Genomic DNA, 17,450 nt, shown 5'->3' on the forward strand with positions numbered 1-17,450 from the left:
GTCTCTCTGGAGCATGTCTATGTGTGTAGGGGTGGGAGACAAGGGAAGGGGCTGTGTGTGAACCAGGGAGACTTCATCCTCCAACCATGCTGGCTGGGTTGTTGAATCAATCCTAGCATGAGGACAGGAGCCACACCCTGCCCAGCAGACCTTACAGCCTTACATCAATGCGACTAAGTCACACGGTAAGGCTGTGTGTCCCATGCTATCTATCCCTCCATCCTTGCTCACACTCCTCCTCCCCGGGATGCTAGGTTGGTACAAGAGCCTGCTCTGGCAGCTCCAGTGCAGGAATTGTACCCTAGCAGGGGCTGCAGAGCTAGAGTTCTCTCCAGAGACTGCCTTTCATTTTCTTCTCTTGCTGTCCCTACTCTGGGCTGGTGATGCAGTTTGCCCTTGGCTATGCTAAGTAAAGCTTTAAATTAAAGCCTCATACTTAGAGCACCAAAGCAGTGTCTTCCCATTGAAGGTCCATGCTTTCAGGCTATGGTGTGGGTTTGGGCAGGTGCATTTGGAGGCCGGTCAGTGCCTGAGTAAGGTGACTTGTTCAGAGGCTGGCCTAGCTTCTAGGATATGGAGACAAGAGGAAAGACTAGGTATACCTTGGGATTCTTACTATAATGGGCCCTGGATCTCTGACTGGAGGTGGTACCCGTTTAAGAAGAACTGCCTCCCTGGAGAAGAACCACACATGCTGATGGCCACTTCTCCACTTTGACTTTGGTTTTCCCAAGTCTGCTGCCCTTTTTAGGCACAGATAGAGTATGTGTGCTAGGATACACGGTGTGCTACATTTCTCTAGAAGCATGGCCCACTTCTGGTAGGAGGCCCAGTCCTACCTTGACTGTGACTATGTGTGTGTGTGTTGGGGGCGGGGGGGAATGGGCTGGCATCTCACTCTGCAGGAAGGGTTTGGATTGCTGCCCTGGGTGTGCTACCTGAACTGGCATGGGGGCTCCTTGGTAGGTGAGGGAAACCACTTTTAGACAGTATACAGTGTCTGCACTGGGTGAGGCTGATAGGCTTTTCTTATAGATGGAAGGTGAGGAAAGTAAGTTTAGCAGGCCACAAAGGCAGGATCTGGGAGATGTTCCATTGAAAATCACACCTAAGATAATATTGCTTTGGAGTCAGTGGTTCAGGCTTTTGCCATCACTTGGGACAATTCAATGTGTCGAGAGGGAAAGGTGATATGCAGGTAGGAATCACTACAATTTGGTGTGTGTGTGTGCGTGTGCGTGTGCGTGTGCGTGTGCGTGTGTGTGTGTGTGTGTGTGTGTACATGGATGAGTACATTTGTGCATACACATGTGTAGTCCATAGAACAACCCAGGTGTCATTCTTCAGGTGCTATCCATCTTTATTTCTTTCTTTTGAGACAGGGTCTCTTGCTGGCCTGGAAATTACTGGTTTGATAGGCTAACTGGCCATCAAGCCGCTGTCTTTGGGATTAAAATCTTGTGCTACCAGGCCCTGGGTTTACATAGGTTCTGGGGCCAGAATGTAAATCCTCATGCTTGCATAGGAGCACTTTACTGACTGAGCTGTCTTCCCAGACGCCTCCTCTTCTTCCTCCTCTTCTTTTTTTTAAGACAGGGTCTTACTTTGTAGCTGAGGCTTGCCTTGTGATCCTTCTGTTTCATTTCCTAAGTGTTGAGATGCAGGCATACAGCACCACACTCAGCTAGAGTATAATTTCCAGACGTTATGGGATTATAAATTCCTTGAGAAAGGATTTACAGCTTACATGTATTTCATATCAATATTATTATAACTAGCATGTATCTTGTGTTTTATAATTTATAAACCCCATTGAACCACATTGTTTTCCTCCCTCCTTCTCCTTTCCTTCATCCCTTCTTTCTTTTTTTCTTTCTTTCTTCTTTTGTAAGTTTTTGGTGTTTTGAGATAGGCTTTCTCTGTGTGGCTTTGGCTGTCCTGGAACTCATTCTGTAGACCAGGTTGGCTTCGAACTCAGAGATCCACCTGCCTCTGCCTCCTGAGTGCTGGGATTAAAGGCGTGCACCACCACCTCCTAGCTTCCTTCCTTATGTCTATGCACTTTACCAGTATTGCTTTTTGTGCCAGTCTCTGGTATACACAGACCAGTATGAAAGAAAAGAGAAAGAAGTGAGGTCAGTGATAAGTTATCTACAGTTAAAGATGCTCTCCCAAGAAATGACCTCCACACTGAAGGGTCAGTAGGAGACAGCTATGTGGAGTGGGAACAGTAGACACAAAACCTCTGCAAGTGGGAGAGTATTTGAAGGTGCTGTGGAATAGCACAGTGCAAAAGAGTGAGCTGTTGCTGGCAGTGAGGATGGAGAAATGAGGAAGGATAAGATTACAAAACCCTAGTAGTGATGGGATGAAGGCTTATCCTGACACCGAGGCTGCAAAGACTACCAGGCACTTTAAAGATTGGACCACCATGCTCATAACTACATCTTAGAAAGATTGCTCTGGCTTGGTAATATGGAGAATAATGGCCAGGCCAGTGACCTAACCCCTTCCTGTGGGTTGGGATGCACCCCCCCCCACAACTTACCAGCTGCAGCTAGGGGACACTAGGGGAGGGAATTTGCTCATTAGGAAGTAGGAATTATCACTCTTATTTTATAAATGCTAAGATTGAGGTTTGGACTGATGGTCTGAGTTATCGAAGTTCACATGGTAGGTTGTAAATCTAGTTATGAACTGTTCGGTGCTTGCCAATCATGTTATTTCACTGCTCTTCATGGCTCCAGAGCTTTGGGCATACATGTGAGCCACTCTGCTCTTTGATTTCCTGTCTTTGACCACCCTGTCTTTGCTTCATCAGCATCCTTTGTCTGGACTACACAATGCCTGATAGAAACACATTAGCTCCAGCCCTACTCTCCCAGGGGACATTGCCTTAGAGACTGCTCTCCTCTAGAAGCCTTCCTTGATCTTGTTGGTGAGAAGTCACCTCTTAATCTGTTGAATGTGGTGGGAGCTTTAGTCCAACTCTTTGTGGCCATTTAACATGTGCTATGACTTGTCATTGGGACAAGACTGAGAAATCTTTGAGGAATTCCAATCCATGCTGATTTATCCTGAATTTCCTGTAGTGAGTGTCTCCTATGGTGTCTTATATACTTGGGCCAAATATTTTTGGGGAATGAATGATTGTGTGTGTGTGTGTGTGTGTGTGTGTGTGTGTGTGTGTGTGTGTCCTCCTTTTCTGAGATAGAAAGGAATGAAAGTGCCTAGAGTGGGATGCTGACAGACCTCAAGGGTTCCCTTTTGATGCTCTTGGGAACAGGAACAGGCACAGTTAATGAAGAACATAGACTTTGGAGTGTAGCAAGTCTGGGTTCCAGTTTCCTCCTTGCTATTGCCGTCATTTGAGAGTGAAGTAAATAGGGCTAGGGACTCTAGGAGAACAGAAAAAGCCTGGATAGGAATCTCCAAGTTGAATAGAGATTTATAGTTAGCCTCAGGGGCAGGACTGGAATTAGAAACTAGGACTTGGTGAGGGCTGGGTTTTCTTTTGGCAGCCCTGGTGTAGGAATGCTGGATTTCCAACAACTATTTCTTCAGAGTCCAACACTGGATGACCAAGGCCCAATGGCAGTTCGGTGCACAGAAGAGGGTCCTGGACCTGGGATCTTCGGAACAGAGTTGGGAGACCAGCGGCAACCTAGTAGGTCACACTGGGCCATTAGGGAGGGACAGGATGGGGTCAGCAAAGGATCATCTTCCTGCATTCCATATTCTCTTCTTGGGTCAGCGTGAAGACGAAGGAAATCTCATTCTTTATCCCCTATTTGCTCTACTCCCAACACCAGGACCAAGTGGGAGCTGGGCTTCAGGGACCACAACCTGCCTCTACCCCTTTGAGCCCATGGGGCAGGAGCAGGCTCCTGTTAGAACTTACTGGTGCCTCAAGGTTGAGTAAAGCTTGCTGGAAGAGGCAGGAAACCCAGGCAACTCTCTGCTTCTTTCATAGTCTCTCAGTTCCAGCGCTGGTGCTGCCTGCAACGCGGCTGTGCAATACTGGGAGCCCTGGGACTGCTGGCTGGAGCTGGTGTTGGCTCATGGCTCCTAGGTCAGTGCTGGGCCCTTTTGTCTGGAGGGGGGTGGAGGAAAGGATCTGGGGGAAGTTTGGAGACAGAAGCAGGTGCTGAACAGGCACTATATGTAGATGAATAAGCCCCTTCCTCATCTGTGCTGTGTAGACAGCAAGATGGAATGTGTTACCCATGGAACAGGAGGGATTTAGGTGTCAGAGGGAACAGCTTGGTCTTACAGTCCTGTCAAATGTGTGGATGATCCATGGTTTTAGTCAGTTTTTTTCCCCTAGAAATTGTTTCTAGTGAGATAGAGACAGACAGACAGACAAATAGAAACACAGGGTAGTCTGACACAGTCCTGTGCCTCCTTACAGATTGATTGGGATCTGCCTATAGGCAATGCGACTGATAGGGACTCTGTAGGAGGCAGGCCTACCCCTACTGCAGTACTGACTTTCTAGGCATCTTGACCTCCTCTAGGGGGATTTCCCTCCCTACCCCCAGACTCTCTGTGACTCTCTGTGCTTCCCTGAAGTATTGTATTTATGGCCGGCTGCCTCTCTACCCATCTCCGGGACCTTGCAGGAGGAGATGACTCTGAGCTGTCCAGGAGTCAGCAGTGAAGAAGAGCTTCTCCCATTTCTTCCCAAAACAGGTAGGTCACTCACTCAAAGCTACAGGAACAAGCCCTTCACCTAGCTCAGGACCCTTTACAGCTTCAGGACCAAAATGAAGGACTAGCAGTTTGCTAACCACCCATCTGTCTCTTCTACTGGGATGATGGTGGTAACAAGGTCCATCTGGCAGTATTGATCTCAGATCTAGGATTTGTAGGCCTCCCTGAGGAGTGTCCTGATCTTTAGCTGGGATGTGGCTAGGAGGTCAGGCTAGTAGAAAAAGATGGAAGCTTATAATTTAGGGTAGTGTGAGCTAGTATTATGGGGGAAGAGAAGCTATTATGGGTTGGCAGTATGTGAACAATAGGGCCATCTGGACATCTGGAGACATCACTCCATATTGTCCCTTGGCTGTCCCACTATCCCTTATTCCAGGTGAGAGTTGGGGTGTCACACAGTATAATGCTGCCCAAAGACTGGAGGTTAGAAAAAGTTAGAGACATTAGTTAGATCAAGGCTGGGTTTTCTTGTTTTTTCTTTTGCTAGGTGTATGGTCTTTGGTACATTATTTCTTTGTGCTTCCATTTCTTTCTATATACAATGGAAATGGAATGAAAGTATTTACTGCATGAAGTTGTAATTATAATGTGTGCAAATATATAAAAGAAGCTTAGTCCTGGACCTTTGCATTAGCCAGCTGGCCTGCCATAACAAAAAGCTACAGATGGGGGAGCGGAGCACATTTATTTTCTCACAGTCTGGATGTTAGAGATTCGGTTACAAAGATCTGGGCAACTTGGTTCCTGGTGAGGGCTTTCTTCCTGGCTCCCCATAGTGCCTTCTGTTTGCTGGGAGGTGGGGAAGGAAAGAATGATCTTCTATGAGGATGTGACCCTACTGGACCAGCACCCCTTGACCTCATTTCATCTTTTTATTTTTTTGAATTAAGTATCTAATGTCTCCAAACTGGCCTGTAACTCAGTATGTAGCCAGAGGGCTTGAGTGTGGCCTTCTGCCTCCATTTCCAGAGTGTAGGGATTACAGGCAGGTTCCATCACACCCACTTTATGCAGCAGCGGACATCAAGCCCAGGGCTATATGCATGCTAGGCAAACACTGTACCAAACCAAGATGCAGAACAAACCCCTTGTTTGATTTTAATTACCTTCTTCAAGGCTCTATCTACATTCAGTTATACTGAGGGATTGGAGTTTCAGTCTAGGAGAGAGAGAGAGAGAGAGAGAGAGAGAGAGAGAGAGAGAGAGAGGGGGGAGAGAGAGAATGCGTGTGAAAAATTCTATCTGTAACAACATGGACAAAAAGCAGTTGATAAATATTAACTATTATGGTCATAATATTTGAATTCAGGAAACTGGACTTATGTCCTGGATCCATCCATCCTGTGTTGGTCCTATGATCTTGGGCAAATTGCTTTCACCTCTGTGCTATGGTATTCCCTCTGTTGAGGGTGGTAACTGCCTTCTTGTAGAGCTGTTGTGATAAAGAGTATGACAGTATACCCTCATTTATTTACTTTGTGTGTGGTGTGTGTGTGTGTGTGTGTGTGTGTGTGTGTGTGTGTGTGTGTGTGTGTGTATGTGTATGTGTATGTGCATATGCCACTGAATGAATGTGTTGGCTCTCTTTCTATCAAGTGGCTTCTGGTGGTTCAGCCCAGGTTGTCAAGCTTGATAACAAGTGCCTTCACCTGCTGAGACATCTCACTTGCCACATGGCGCCCTTTAAAGCACATGGTCAAAACACAGAACTGCAAACATCTACAGTAAGGTGTTTTGCTGTGCTTTGTACTGACCAGACATGTGGGTAAGCAGGGAAGCTGACCACCTGGGGTGATCCATGTGTCCAGCTCCTCTTGTCTCATCCGTCTCAGCAGCAGCAGGTTGGTTTTCACACTGTGGTTTCAGTATCTTTCAGAATAAGTGGTGAGGATCTCCTGCTTGAAGTGCAAGTAAGGGCTCGGCCAGTCTGGCTCCTGGTCTGCCACGAGGGCTGGAACCCTGCCCTGGGGATTCACATTTGCCAAAGTCTCGGGCACCTCAGGTAACAGCCAGACACTTGCAGGGCTGGCTGGCTTGTAGGGGGACTGGAGTGGGGAGTGTGGATCGAACAAGTTACCATCATGGCCTTGCTCATTCACAATGCTGGCACAGCTCATGTGTGGTGTACTTCTGACTACCGGACCTCATTCATGCTACAGTTTGAAGCTGACTCCCTCCTGTTTTCTCTTCCTCTGCCAAGACTCACTCACCACAAGGCAGTGAATCTGTCTGACATCAAGCTCGCCAGATCCCAGGAGTTTGCTCAGTTGTCTACTAGACTGGGAGGCCGCCTACAGGAGGCATGGCAGCCCAGGTAGGGCTCTGTGGGCTAGGTGAATGGTGAGCAGTCTAGGAAGGTCTTTCTGCAGAGGAGCCTGATGGTGGGGACATGGGCAGTGTAATGAGATCAGAGAAGACTGTTTCCCAGTCATAAGGCACAAACCCGGGTCACATGCTCTGTCACGTAGTATTTATCTCACACAAGAAATGCAAGGCAGTGGGCTGGGCATGTAGCTCAGATGTTGTAGAGTGCTTGCCCAGCACACACAAAGCCCTGGGTTCAATCCCCAGTACTGTATAAATTGTTGTGTTGTTGCTTGAGTTCTAAGCAGGATCAGAAGCAAAGTCATTCGCAACTGTATACAGAGTTTGAGGTCAGCCTGGGATATAGGAGACCTATCTCAACTCAACCCAATCCAACCCCCCAACCCAACCCAAACCAAACTTCCCAACCAACAAAACCCCTAGGTTTTTAGTTACTGGTATACGATTTAGAATGGCCCTCCTACCCCCCCCCCCCCCGCCCCGTGCTAACTACATTGCTGTGACCAAATACACAAGGCAATGTAAAGAAAGACCTCTTTGCTCCATGGTTGTAGATGGTTCGTTCATCCAATGGTTGTTTGGCCCCATGTGCCAGGACAGAACATCATGCTGAAGGAATGGGTACAGGAGGTGGTTCACCTTGCATGGACAGAAAGGCCACGTTTAGGATAAGATACAATTCTTTGTTTGTTTGTTTGTTTTTGTTTTTGTTTTTGTTTTTTCAAGACAGGGTTTCTCTGTGTAGCTTTGGAGCCTATCCTGGCACTCTCTCTGTAGACCAGGCTGGCCTCGAACTCACAGAGATGCGCCTACCTCTGCCTCCTGAGTGCTGAGATTAAACGTGTACCCCACAGATGCCCATCTAAGACACAATTCTTAAGGACATGCCATGCATCCAGTGGCCTACTTCCTCTAGCTAGGCTCTACTACTTAAAATTGTCAGAACTTCTAAAAACAGTGCCATGGGAAAAGGAGCAGGTACCTGTGAACTTTTGGGCGGTCATTTTGTGTTCAAACCATAATTCACTTTTGCAGGTAGGGAAACTGAGGCTCAGTGAAGTTAAAAAGTTTTATTCAGAGCAGTGTGACCAGTAAGCAGCCAACACACGGTTGTGGCCAAGCTCATGAGTCCAAGTCAAGGGACCCGTGTGGCTGTGCTTTGCTTGGATAATTCTGGTATCACAGGAGAAAATCATATAGCATCCAAAAGAAAGGGACTCAAAATGGATCAAGCCTCTTACTATACTCTATGGGCATAAGCTGAGAGGTCTGCCTAACCTGGGGTCCTTCAGACTTCCTGAAGCCTCGGGGATGGAAGCAGGCAGAGGCCCCACCCCTGCTCTGAAGCTATCTTCGCCTACTCCCCTGAACCATTCATTCTTCCAAGTCCCAGATCCATTCTTAGGAATGTACTTGAGACAGAGTGACCCCAGCTGTCCCTTTCCCTCTGTGAGATTCCCAAGACCTCCAAGAGGGTAGAAGGGCTACAGGGTTAGAAAATAGAAACCAAATAGATCAGGTATTGGGCTGCTGAAAGGAAGAGACGAGAAGGGCAAGACAAGAATGTTGGGTCAAAAGGGAGCTGAGGCTTATTATGCTAAAGGGCAGCAGGGAACACAAGAACAAGAGTATGACTCTGTAGGCCCTAGATAAAGGGCCTGAGACAGAGAAGAGGTTGGGCCTGGAAGATGCCTGGGTATAGGGCTCTATTCACCCATTCATGCTGTGGTCATTCATTTACCCACTGAGCATCTGTTTACTCAGAGCACATGGGAACAGCTGGGCTTTCTCATCTGTCAATTCTGAGTTGGAAATATGGACCTTATCCAAACAGATTTTCCAGGATTGTGAAGGCTTTCTGTTTTCCTTTTGGTTGCTGGGGCAGAATGGGCAGGCATTTATTGTAGGATTGGCCTGGGTGTTTGTGAGGGGTGGGAAGAAAATGGCAAAATGGCAGTGTCTTAAGGTTGGGACTACAGCATGACCTTAAGAACTGTGAAGACAGGCTGGGAGTGGCAGAGCATACCTGTAATTCTGGTCCTTGGGAAGTTGTGGCAAGAAGATCAGGTACACAGTCATTCTTGGCTGTGGAGTGAGTTTTTGTCTACCCTGGGCCACACGATACACTCTCTCAAGAACACAAAACAAAACTGTGGTGTACATGGCCTTTGGGTGGCACTGCCTGGCTTCTTAGGGACACCTTTGTTTTACAGTGCTAACTGTCCTTCTGGCCGAATTGTTTCTCTCAAATGTTCTGGTGAGTCATATCCTGTGTCCAGAAAGTTGGTAGTGGGAAGAGAGAGTCTTCCAGTTCTCCTGAGTGTGGAAGAGCTGTATGGAGGGGCTCACTCTGGTTTCTATGTGTGTGCCTGTGAGTTGGGTTGGAGTGTCCTTGCCTAAAGCCTATCTTTCTGCTGACTCCTTGCAGATACAACCTGCCCAAATACAGTTCTTTTAAGTCTCTGTCATGTGCCCCACCAGCCACTGTTCACTACTGCCACCCTGTCCTTTCCTTTTGAAGGGTCCTATAGGTGGAATTAACTCCTGACTGAATATGCCAGTTCTACTAGGAGCTTCAAGAGACTAAGAGTGGATAGTGAATTAGAAGAGCCAAATGATAAACAGCTCACAGGGTCCTTCACCTAGGTTCCCATGCATCTGTCCATCTACTCATCAGTCCCTTCTCACACCTAGACACTTTGACTTGTACAATGGGGTGGGCATTAGAGCTCCACAGACCTGGTCCCAGCTCTCAGCAGGTGCACAGGCTGAAGTAATCAATACATTCATCTTCCTGTCCCCCTACTTAGAATCAGGAATAATAGATGAGATCTGTCTACACAGACTGCCCACACTCAGCACTTTCCCTTTCTATCCTACCCACTTCTGTTGGCAGAGTGTGGAGCAAGACCTCTGGCTTCTCGAATAGTTGGTGGTCAAGCTGTGGCTTCTGGGCAATGGCCATGGCAAGCTAGTGTGATGCTTGGCTCCCGGCACACGTGTGGGGCCTCTGTGCTGGCACCCCACTGGGTAGTGACTGCTGCCCACTGCATGTACAGGTAAGTCTTGGGAGTGAATGGGAGGTGAGTCACCTTTTCTCTTCATTCTTGGTATGTCCTGAATGAAATGTCTGCGGCTAGCTGTCTGTCTTCAAGGAGGCAAGGGTGATGTTCCTGTTTAGTGCCAAGTTCAGTTCTGCATGAAGAGCAGTAGCAACTCAAAGACTGCTGCTTTATGTCCCCCCTCCTCTGTGTGTGTATGCGTGCCCCCTTGTATATGCACAGGTGTGTGTCTACTTGTGGTATGTATGCACATGTGCATACATGATCAGTGTCGGGTGACTTCCTCAGTTGCTTTCCACCTTATACATTTTAAGATTTATTTTATTTTATTATAAATATTCTGCAAGATTCTATTTATTTATTTATCTTATGTGCATTGGTGTGAAGGTGTCAGATCCCCTGGAACTGGAGTTACAGATGGTTATGAGCTGCCATGTGGGTGTTGGGAACTGAACCCAGGTTCTCTGGAAGAGCAGCCAGTGCTCTTAACCGCTGACCATCTCTCCAGCCCTGATTCATTTTTACTTTTAATTACATGTCTGTGTCTGTGTGCAGGTATGTGGGTAAGCCAGAAAGCTCCAGAGATCTGCCTGTCTCTGCCTTCCTAGTGTTAGATTCTATAATGCAATATGGTGCCTGGCTTTTTATGTGAGGGCTGGGGATTCGAACTCAGGTCCTCATGCTCGCCTGGGGAAAACACTTTGCTGACTGAACTATCTTCCAGCCCAGTGTCTTGCCAGCTGCTGGGGATAATATTAAGAGGCATGGTTTTTGGGTCCTGGGAGCTCACAGGTTTGTGACAGTGGCCATTAGTGGTTTCCCTCCAGAGTTCCCTCCACCCACCACCTTCCTTGTGTTAATCTTCCCTGCCTCTGCCTCCCTGGGCTCAGGAGGTTTCTGTGTGCAGTTTCAGACTGTCCCGCCTGTCCAGCTGGCGGGTTCATGTGGGGCTGGTCAGCCACAGTGCTGTCCGACATCACCAGGGAACTATGGTGGAGAAGATCATTCCCCACCCTTTGTACAGCGCCCAGAACCACGACTATGATGTGGCTCTCCTGCAGCTCAGGACTCCACTCAACTTCTCAGGTGAGACTCAGGCCTTGGGATGAGCAGGCTGGGTACAGGAGTGACCAAGAAGCAGAGACCGGTGGGTGTGGGCGGAAGGGTGAACTGATTCCTGAGGCTTCCTGTAGTATTGCAAATCTTAAGCCCTTCAGTGCATCACAGAGTGTATGCATTCTTCTGAGACCGAATTGCAATAAGACTTATAAAGCTCTTTGGAGGAAAAGATTCAGGCTCTTTTCATAGTGGGGCTGCAGAGATGGGATTTGCTTTGAGGTCCCAACCAGAACTTCACTTGTGTCTTCTCTGCCAATAGCTGGTTCCACTCTTGTTCCCAGCCTGGACCCAGGTTCAGCCACTTAGTGATACATTGCAAAAAAGAGATTTGTTATTTGTTTAAATCTTTTCCCTCCTCAACCCTTGTAACAACTGTGATGAGGGAATCATGTTTATGTTGTGGAATGTCAATATGCTACCTAAAAATGTATTTGGTTCCACTCATAGAATATGTCACACACTTCTGGAAATATAATTCCAAGAAGTATCAGACATTCTGGAGAAAAGGACAAATGGGTGTCATTAGAATTTGGTATCCAGTGTCAGAAGAATTTCCCATTCTCCCTCTAGCCCCCACGTTGGGGCAGGGCAGTAAATATACTGCCTACCTCTAGGGGCGCCATACCTTCATCCCCAAGGTGGGACATTGCTCAACCTCTGTTTTTGTCTAGTAAGCTTGGTGGTAGAGGCCAGGTCCCAGGACTCCTGAGAAGGGGATGAGGAGGATCTACACCCAGGCTCTGGAGGAGAGAAGCCCAGCCTGAGTCAGGATCGGAACTGTGTCTCTCCACAGACACTGTGGGCGCTGTGTGCTTGCCGGCCAAGGAGCAGCATTTTCCAAGAGGGTCGCAGTGCTGGGTATCTGGCTGGGGCCACACCGACCCCAGCCATAGTGAGTGAGCTCCCAGGGCCCTCAGTATAAAATGGGGAGGGAGAGGTATTTTCCAAACTACAGCCCTTCCCCTTCCCCTAGTCACCCGACAATAGCACTCTTTTCCCTCCTTGGTAGTCGGGGTATTCAGTCTTTCCTACCTGAGTATTCCTATGCAGAACAACCACTGGACATTCCACCAAGCCCAGGCCCTTTCACTCCCCTGCTCTTGGTCCCAGGAGCACCATTACTTCAGTATTTGGTATACCGTGTCTTTCTCTTCCTCCCCTCGCTCCCAGCTAGGCACTGGGCAGACTCTTATCCTCTGCCCAGGTCCACAATGCTGCCCAAGCTTCCTTCTTAGGGTCTTTGTGTCCTCAGGACCTCTGACTCATCTTTGTTTTGATGCTCTGCCTTCTTGGCCTGGTTTGGTACCCTTCATCTTTTCTCTGTGTCTACAGCTTATAGCTCAGACACACTGCAGGACACAGTGGTACCCCTCCTCAGCACCCACCTCTGCAACAGCTCATGCATGTACAGTGGGGCACTCACACACCGCATGCTGTGTGCCGGCTACCTGGACGGAAGGGCAGATGCATGTCAGGTGTGGCCGGTAGTGGGGGGAGGAGCACGGGACTTGCTGGAGGTAGAAGGTGGGAGCAGGGGACTTGCATCAGCTTGGTTCCCTGGTTAGCGCACATGGGTTGGGGAAGCCAGACTCCCTCGGGAGTTCTTCCTAAGGGGTTGTGGAACATGAGGCCAGTAGGTATGACATCAGGAAGCAGGAGCCTCCCTCTCCACCAGGAGAGTCCATTCCCATGGTGAACTGGTGCTGATCTGCCAGATGGGTCTGATTGCTGTTTCTTTCTGTCTTCACATCTGGATTCCTCAGGGTGACAGTGGGGGACCCCTGGTGTGTCCCAGTGGCGACATGTGGCACCTTGTAGGGGTGGTCAGCTGGGGTCGTGGCTGTGCAGAGCCCAACCGCCCAGGTGTCTATGCCAAGGTGGCTGAGTTCCTGGACTGGATCCATGACACTGTGAGGGTGAGTGTGGAGCAGTAGAGCAGCCCAAGTTTCTGAAGGACCTGCCCCAGGACATTGGGGACCTTCTGAAGATCAGAAATGGGAGTAAGGGATGTTTGCCAGAGTGGGAGGAGAAAGAAAGGACACTTATAACACGAACCCACTGGGTTTCTAGCAATTTAAGCACTAGCTGGGAAAGGGTAGACTGAGTCTGTGACCTTAATCTGCCTTTTAGGAGTGACCTTGGGCAAGTTCCTACCCTTGGTAAACCCAGGCTTTCTGGTCTTAACCACCCTGGCTGTGTTTTACTCTTTGGTGGTGATTAAAAGAGGTAGAACTTGTGTTGAGCCTGGCTAGGCTTGGGGTGAGTAAACACAGTGTGATCTATTATCTGTTCCAGCATCATTCACCTCTGGTCTCTAAAACAGTTACTATTGGCTACATCCATACTCTCCAGAGAGAGTTTCAGCATCTGGCGGTTAAATTCTTGCATGACCCTTGGTTGAATCTGTTTAAGGAGGCGACTGAGTGTGACAGTGCCCATCAAAGCATAGTATTTGGCTGGGCAGGATGGCAAGGTTGGCAAAGTGCTTGCCATGTAATTGTAAGGAGTTCAAATCTTCAGAACTCACATAACCTGTGTGTCTGTGTGTGGGTGCTGGGGAGTGTCATAGGAGAGTGTAGACTGTATCTGTCTCCTACAGCAAGATGGGAGGCAGAGCCTAGTGTAGTCAGCAGCTAATGAGACTGTGTGAATGGTCAAGACTGACACCCGAGGTTGTCCACTGACACTCACACTCATCCCCACATGTCCCAATGTGCACTCATATTCACCCCCCAGCTCCCCCACCACACAAAAGTTTGAAAAAGTAGGGTATTTGTGTTAAGTAGTCTCCCACAAGCTGTGGTAGTAGACAGCATCTTTCCCCAAGGTTGAGTGAAGGGCATTGGCACACTCTACAGCAGCAGTTCTCAACCAGTAGGTCGCAACCCCTTTGGGGCCCCATATCAGATGTCCTGCAATGTATTGAATATTACATTACAACAGTAGCAAAATTGCAGAAGTAGCAACAAAAATAATTTTATGGCTGTGGGGTCACCACAACACAAGGGACCATATTAAAGGGTCACAGCATTAGGAAGGTTGAGGACCACTGCTCTAGAGCTTATGGAGTGTGCATTCATAATCAAATCCTATTTAAAAAGCCTAGAGCAGCAGAAATGTGTAGGTTCATTCGACAGACACAAGTCTACCTTCTGAATGTGATGTGTGAATATGAAGTCATGGGGAGGGGCTAGAGATGTAGCTCAGCTGGGAGAATGCTTGACTAGCATTCAAAAGGTCCTGGGTTTGAGCCCCAGCACTTCATAAGCTGGGCGTGGTGGTGCATACGTATAATCTGAACACTTAGGATATGGAGACAGGAGGATTAGAAGTTTAATGTCATCTTTGGCTAGAGTTCAAGACCAGTCTGAGCTCTTGTCTCAAGGAAAAAAAGTCACCTTGCTGGCATGAGGTAGAGCCATGCTGTGATGCCTGGCTCTAGATGCTGTTGTTTTCCTCAGCCTCTTTACACAGAAGCCTATGTCTCTTGGCTCCCTGGCAGGTCCGCTAGCCACAGGAGAAGCAGCTGCCACCTCCGATGCGGAACTAAGGATCTCCCATGGATCGTCCCAAACTGAGGGCCAGCAGCTGGGTCACTGGGCCTCTCCTAAGGCTCTGATTGCTAGTTATTCTTTCTCATCTGAGAGCCTCCACAGCAGGAGAGAGGCTGGGGCTGGAGTGGGAATGATGGGGAGTGGAGGGGATAAGCGGAGAAGCCACATCAGAGGCTTCTGGAAGCACCTGGGAGACCGTCCCTCTGCCCTCCCCAGACTCCATGTGCATCTATCAGGAGGATGCTGAGGTGCCCGAACCCTGCTTTCTCCCGGGGTCCTCTGGAAGATTAAGTCCAACTGCAGAGGATACCCTATCCCAAGAGTTCCTGGGCAGATGAGGCCAAGGTTGGACCAGCTCAGGTAAAGACATGGAAGTCAGGATCCCTGCCCCCACCTATTCCACTGGGCCTGTTCTGAGCTAACTCTAGTAGCCCTGCATGAGGCAGGAGTCTATGAGGCAAGTAAGATGGAGTTGGACCAAGATGCCATTTTTTCAAATGACAGTTCTGTAAACTGATTGAAAGAGTTTTGTTATTAAATGGAAATTATGTGTAGTCTTGGTCACTTCCTCCCCTCTCTTTGTGTTAGCTACTTTTGTCACCGCTGTGACAAAATACATGACCAAAGGAATGAATTTTGGCTCAGAGACAAAAGATACAGTCCACTGTGCTGAGCAGTGTGAGGCAGCTTGTCCTACAGTGTCAGGAAGTAGGAAGCAGGAAGCAGGAAGCAGGGAGAGATGATGTTGGTACTTTTGTCTTGGACCTCAGCCCATGGCGTAGCGCCACGCACAGACAAGGTAGGTCTCAGTTACACCTCCCTGGAAATTCCCTCCTTCACAGACATACTTAGAGGTGTGCCTCCCAGGTGATTCCAAATCCAGCACACTGTCACACACGTTACAGAACAGAAATACAGTTTTCCTTCTATAAATGTTTCTTGAGCCCTGGATACTGACTCCAACTCATCAACTCCAGAATTTTGGCAGGTCCCTAATTATTAAAGTATTTAAGTTAGCTAAACCTATATATTACCATCTGCAGAAAAAAAGAAAAAAAGACCAATTGTCCAGGGTCTCTGAGACTTTGAGTACCACTGAAGTCAGTGCTCCTAGGAAGGCTGGACTCCCCACGGGGTTCAGCTTTTTCCCTTAGCTCTTTTCTTGGGGATCTGAACCCTTTCAGTTTGGGGAGATTTCTTCCTGAGTTTATTCCCAGTTAGCATTTCCCCAGTGAAACCTCTCTCTTACTCTCTGGTCTCCAACAATTAAAATGCAATGGCTATCTTGTTTCCAAAAACCTCAATGAATTTTTTATGGTGCTTACCCAAGGAAATGCAATTAGCACTGAGCAATAATAAGAACTTTGTGAGTTTATCAGCATATTTGTTGAGGGTTTATCCAAGTAATTATTCTTCCTGGAGGGTCTGTCTTTTTTTACATGCAGTGCACTGAGACTCAAAGGACTCGATTTACTCTTGGCTTCATTACCTGTAGAAAAAATGTCCCTGAGAGTCAGCTTTCACATTGGCAATGTAAAGAGAGTTCTGGTGGGTGGCAAAGTGCCTCCAGCCTGAGCCCAGAATTTTCTATGTGGCTCCTCCCCTAAGGAGGCAGTGAGGGGACAACAGGTCCCTCTGGGAAGGGAGGAGTTAAAAGCAAATCCACAAGCTATGATCATTTTCATATTACCCAACAGCTACAAACATTTGGTTAAATGGAAAAGCATATCATCATTATTATAGCCCCCACGACCTTCCAATTACCAATGACATGTGAGCAGTACTTGGAGGTTTAGAAAGCCTACTGATGTGTGGGATCTCACAGCACCCATGTGGTAAAGACATTATTTTATCCACCTGATTCTGCAGACAAGAAATCTAGCTCAGAAAGACTTCTTGGCTCCTGTATCTACTAGCTCCTAAGTACTAGAGAAGTAGGATGTGATCTTTGGGTCCTTTTACCACCAACCCACATCTTTACCCTGCACGTGGATGAGTGAAATGGTTCCATACTACACAGAAATATCGGACTGGAAGGTACTTTATCAGATCACCTGGCCTAGTCACCTGCCTACCTACAACACCCTGTAGGATCCTGGGGGCCAGCAAGATGGATCACAGGGAAAGGGTACTGAAGACTAACTAAGCCTTATGGCCTGAGTTTGATTCATGGAAGCCATGTGGTGGAAGGGGAGAGCTGATTCCACCAAATCATCCGGTCTCTAACCTCCACATGTACACTATGGCACCTGTAAATGTAATTTTATAAGATTTGTGATGACGACGATGATGAGTGTGTGTGTGTGTGTGTGTGTGTGTGTGTGTGTGTGTGTGTGTGTGTGTGTATGCCTACAGATACCGGAAGACAGCGGATCCCTTGTAGCTGGAGTTGCCTGATATATCTGAGCTGCCTGATGTTGGTAAATGCAAGCATGAGGATCCTAGTTAAATATCTACCACCCACGTACGAAGCTGAGTGAGGAGGCTCATGCGTACTGGGAGGTAGAGATGGGCTCCCTGGGCCTAGCTGATAAGCCAGTCTGGCCTAACCAGTGGGCTCCAGGTGCAGGAAGAGACCTTGTTTAAAAAAAAAACAAGCTGAATAAAGATTGAGATTATCTGATGTCAGATAATCTCCATATGTACACATGAACAATTACATATGCTGGTGTATGTA

The 17,450-nt window shown here is 48.0% G+C and overlaps 1 protein-coding gene across 1 annotated transcript; it reads left to right on the forward strand.

Moving 5' to 3' along the window:
• The first annotated feature begins 3,570 nt into the window (after positions 1–3,570).
• Positions 3,571–13,153, forward strand: LOC100768402 (transmembrane serine protease 5). The gene is made up of 11 exons (XM_035444215.1): positions 3,571–3,667; positions 3,974–4,072; positions 4,573–4,692; positions 6,580–6,715; positions 6,914–7,027; positions 9,252–9,295; positions 9,935–10,097; positions 11,008–11,186; positions 12,013–12,111; positions 12,552–12,694; positions 12,983–13,153. Exons 1-11 carry the CDS (start codon positions 3,592–3,594, stop codon positions 13,151–13,153), a joined length of 1,344 nt encoding a protein of 447 aa, XP_035300106.1. The 5' UTR covers positions 3,571–3,591.
• Positions 13,154–17,450: the final 4,297 nt, after the last annotated feature.

Source organism: Cricetulus griseus, chromosome 4 (genome assembly GCF_003668045.3).
Source record: "Cricetulus griseus strain 17A/GY chromosome 4, alternate assembly CriGri-PICRH-1.0, whole genome shotgun sequence".
In the NCBI taxonomy this organism is placed as follows: domain Eukaryota; kingdom Metazoa; phylum Chordata; class Mammalia; order Rodentia; family Cricetidae; genus Cricetulus; species Cricetulus griseus.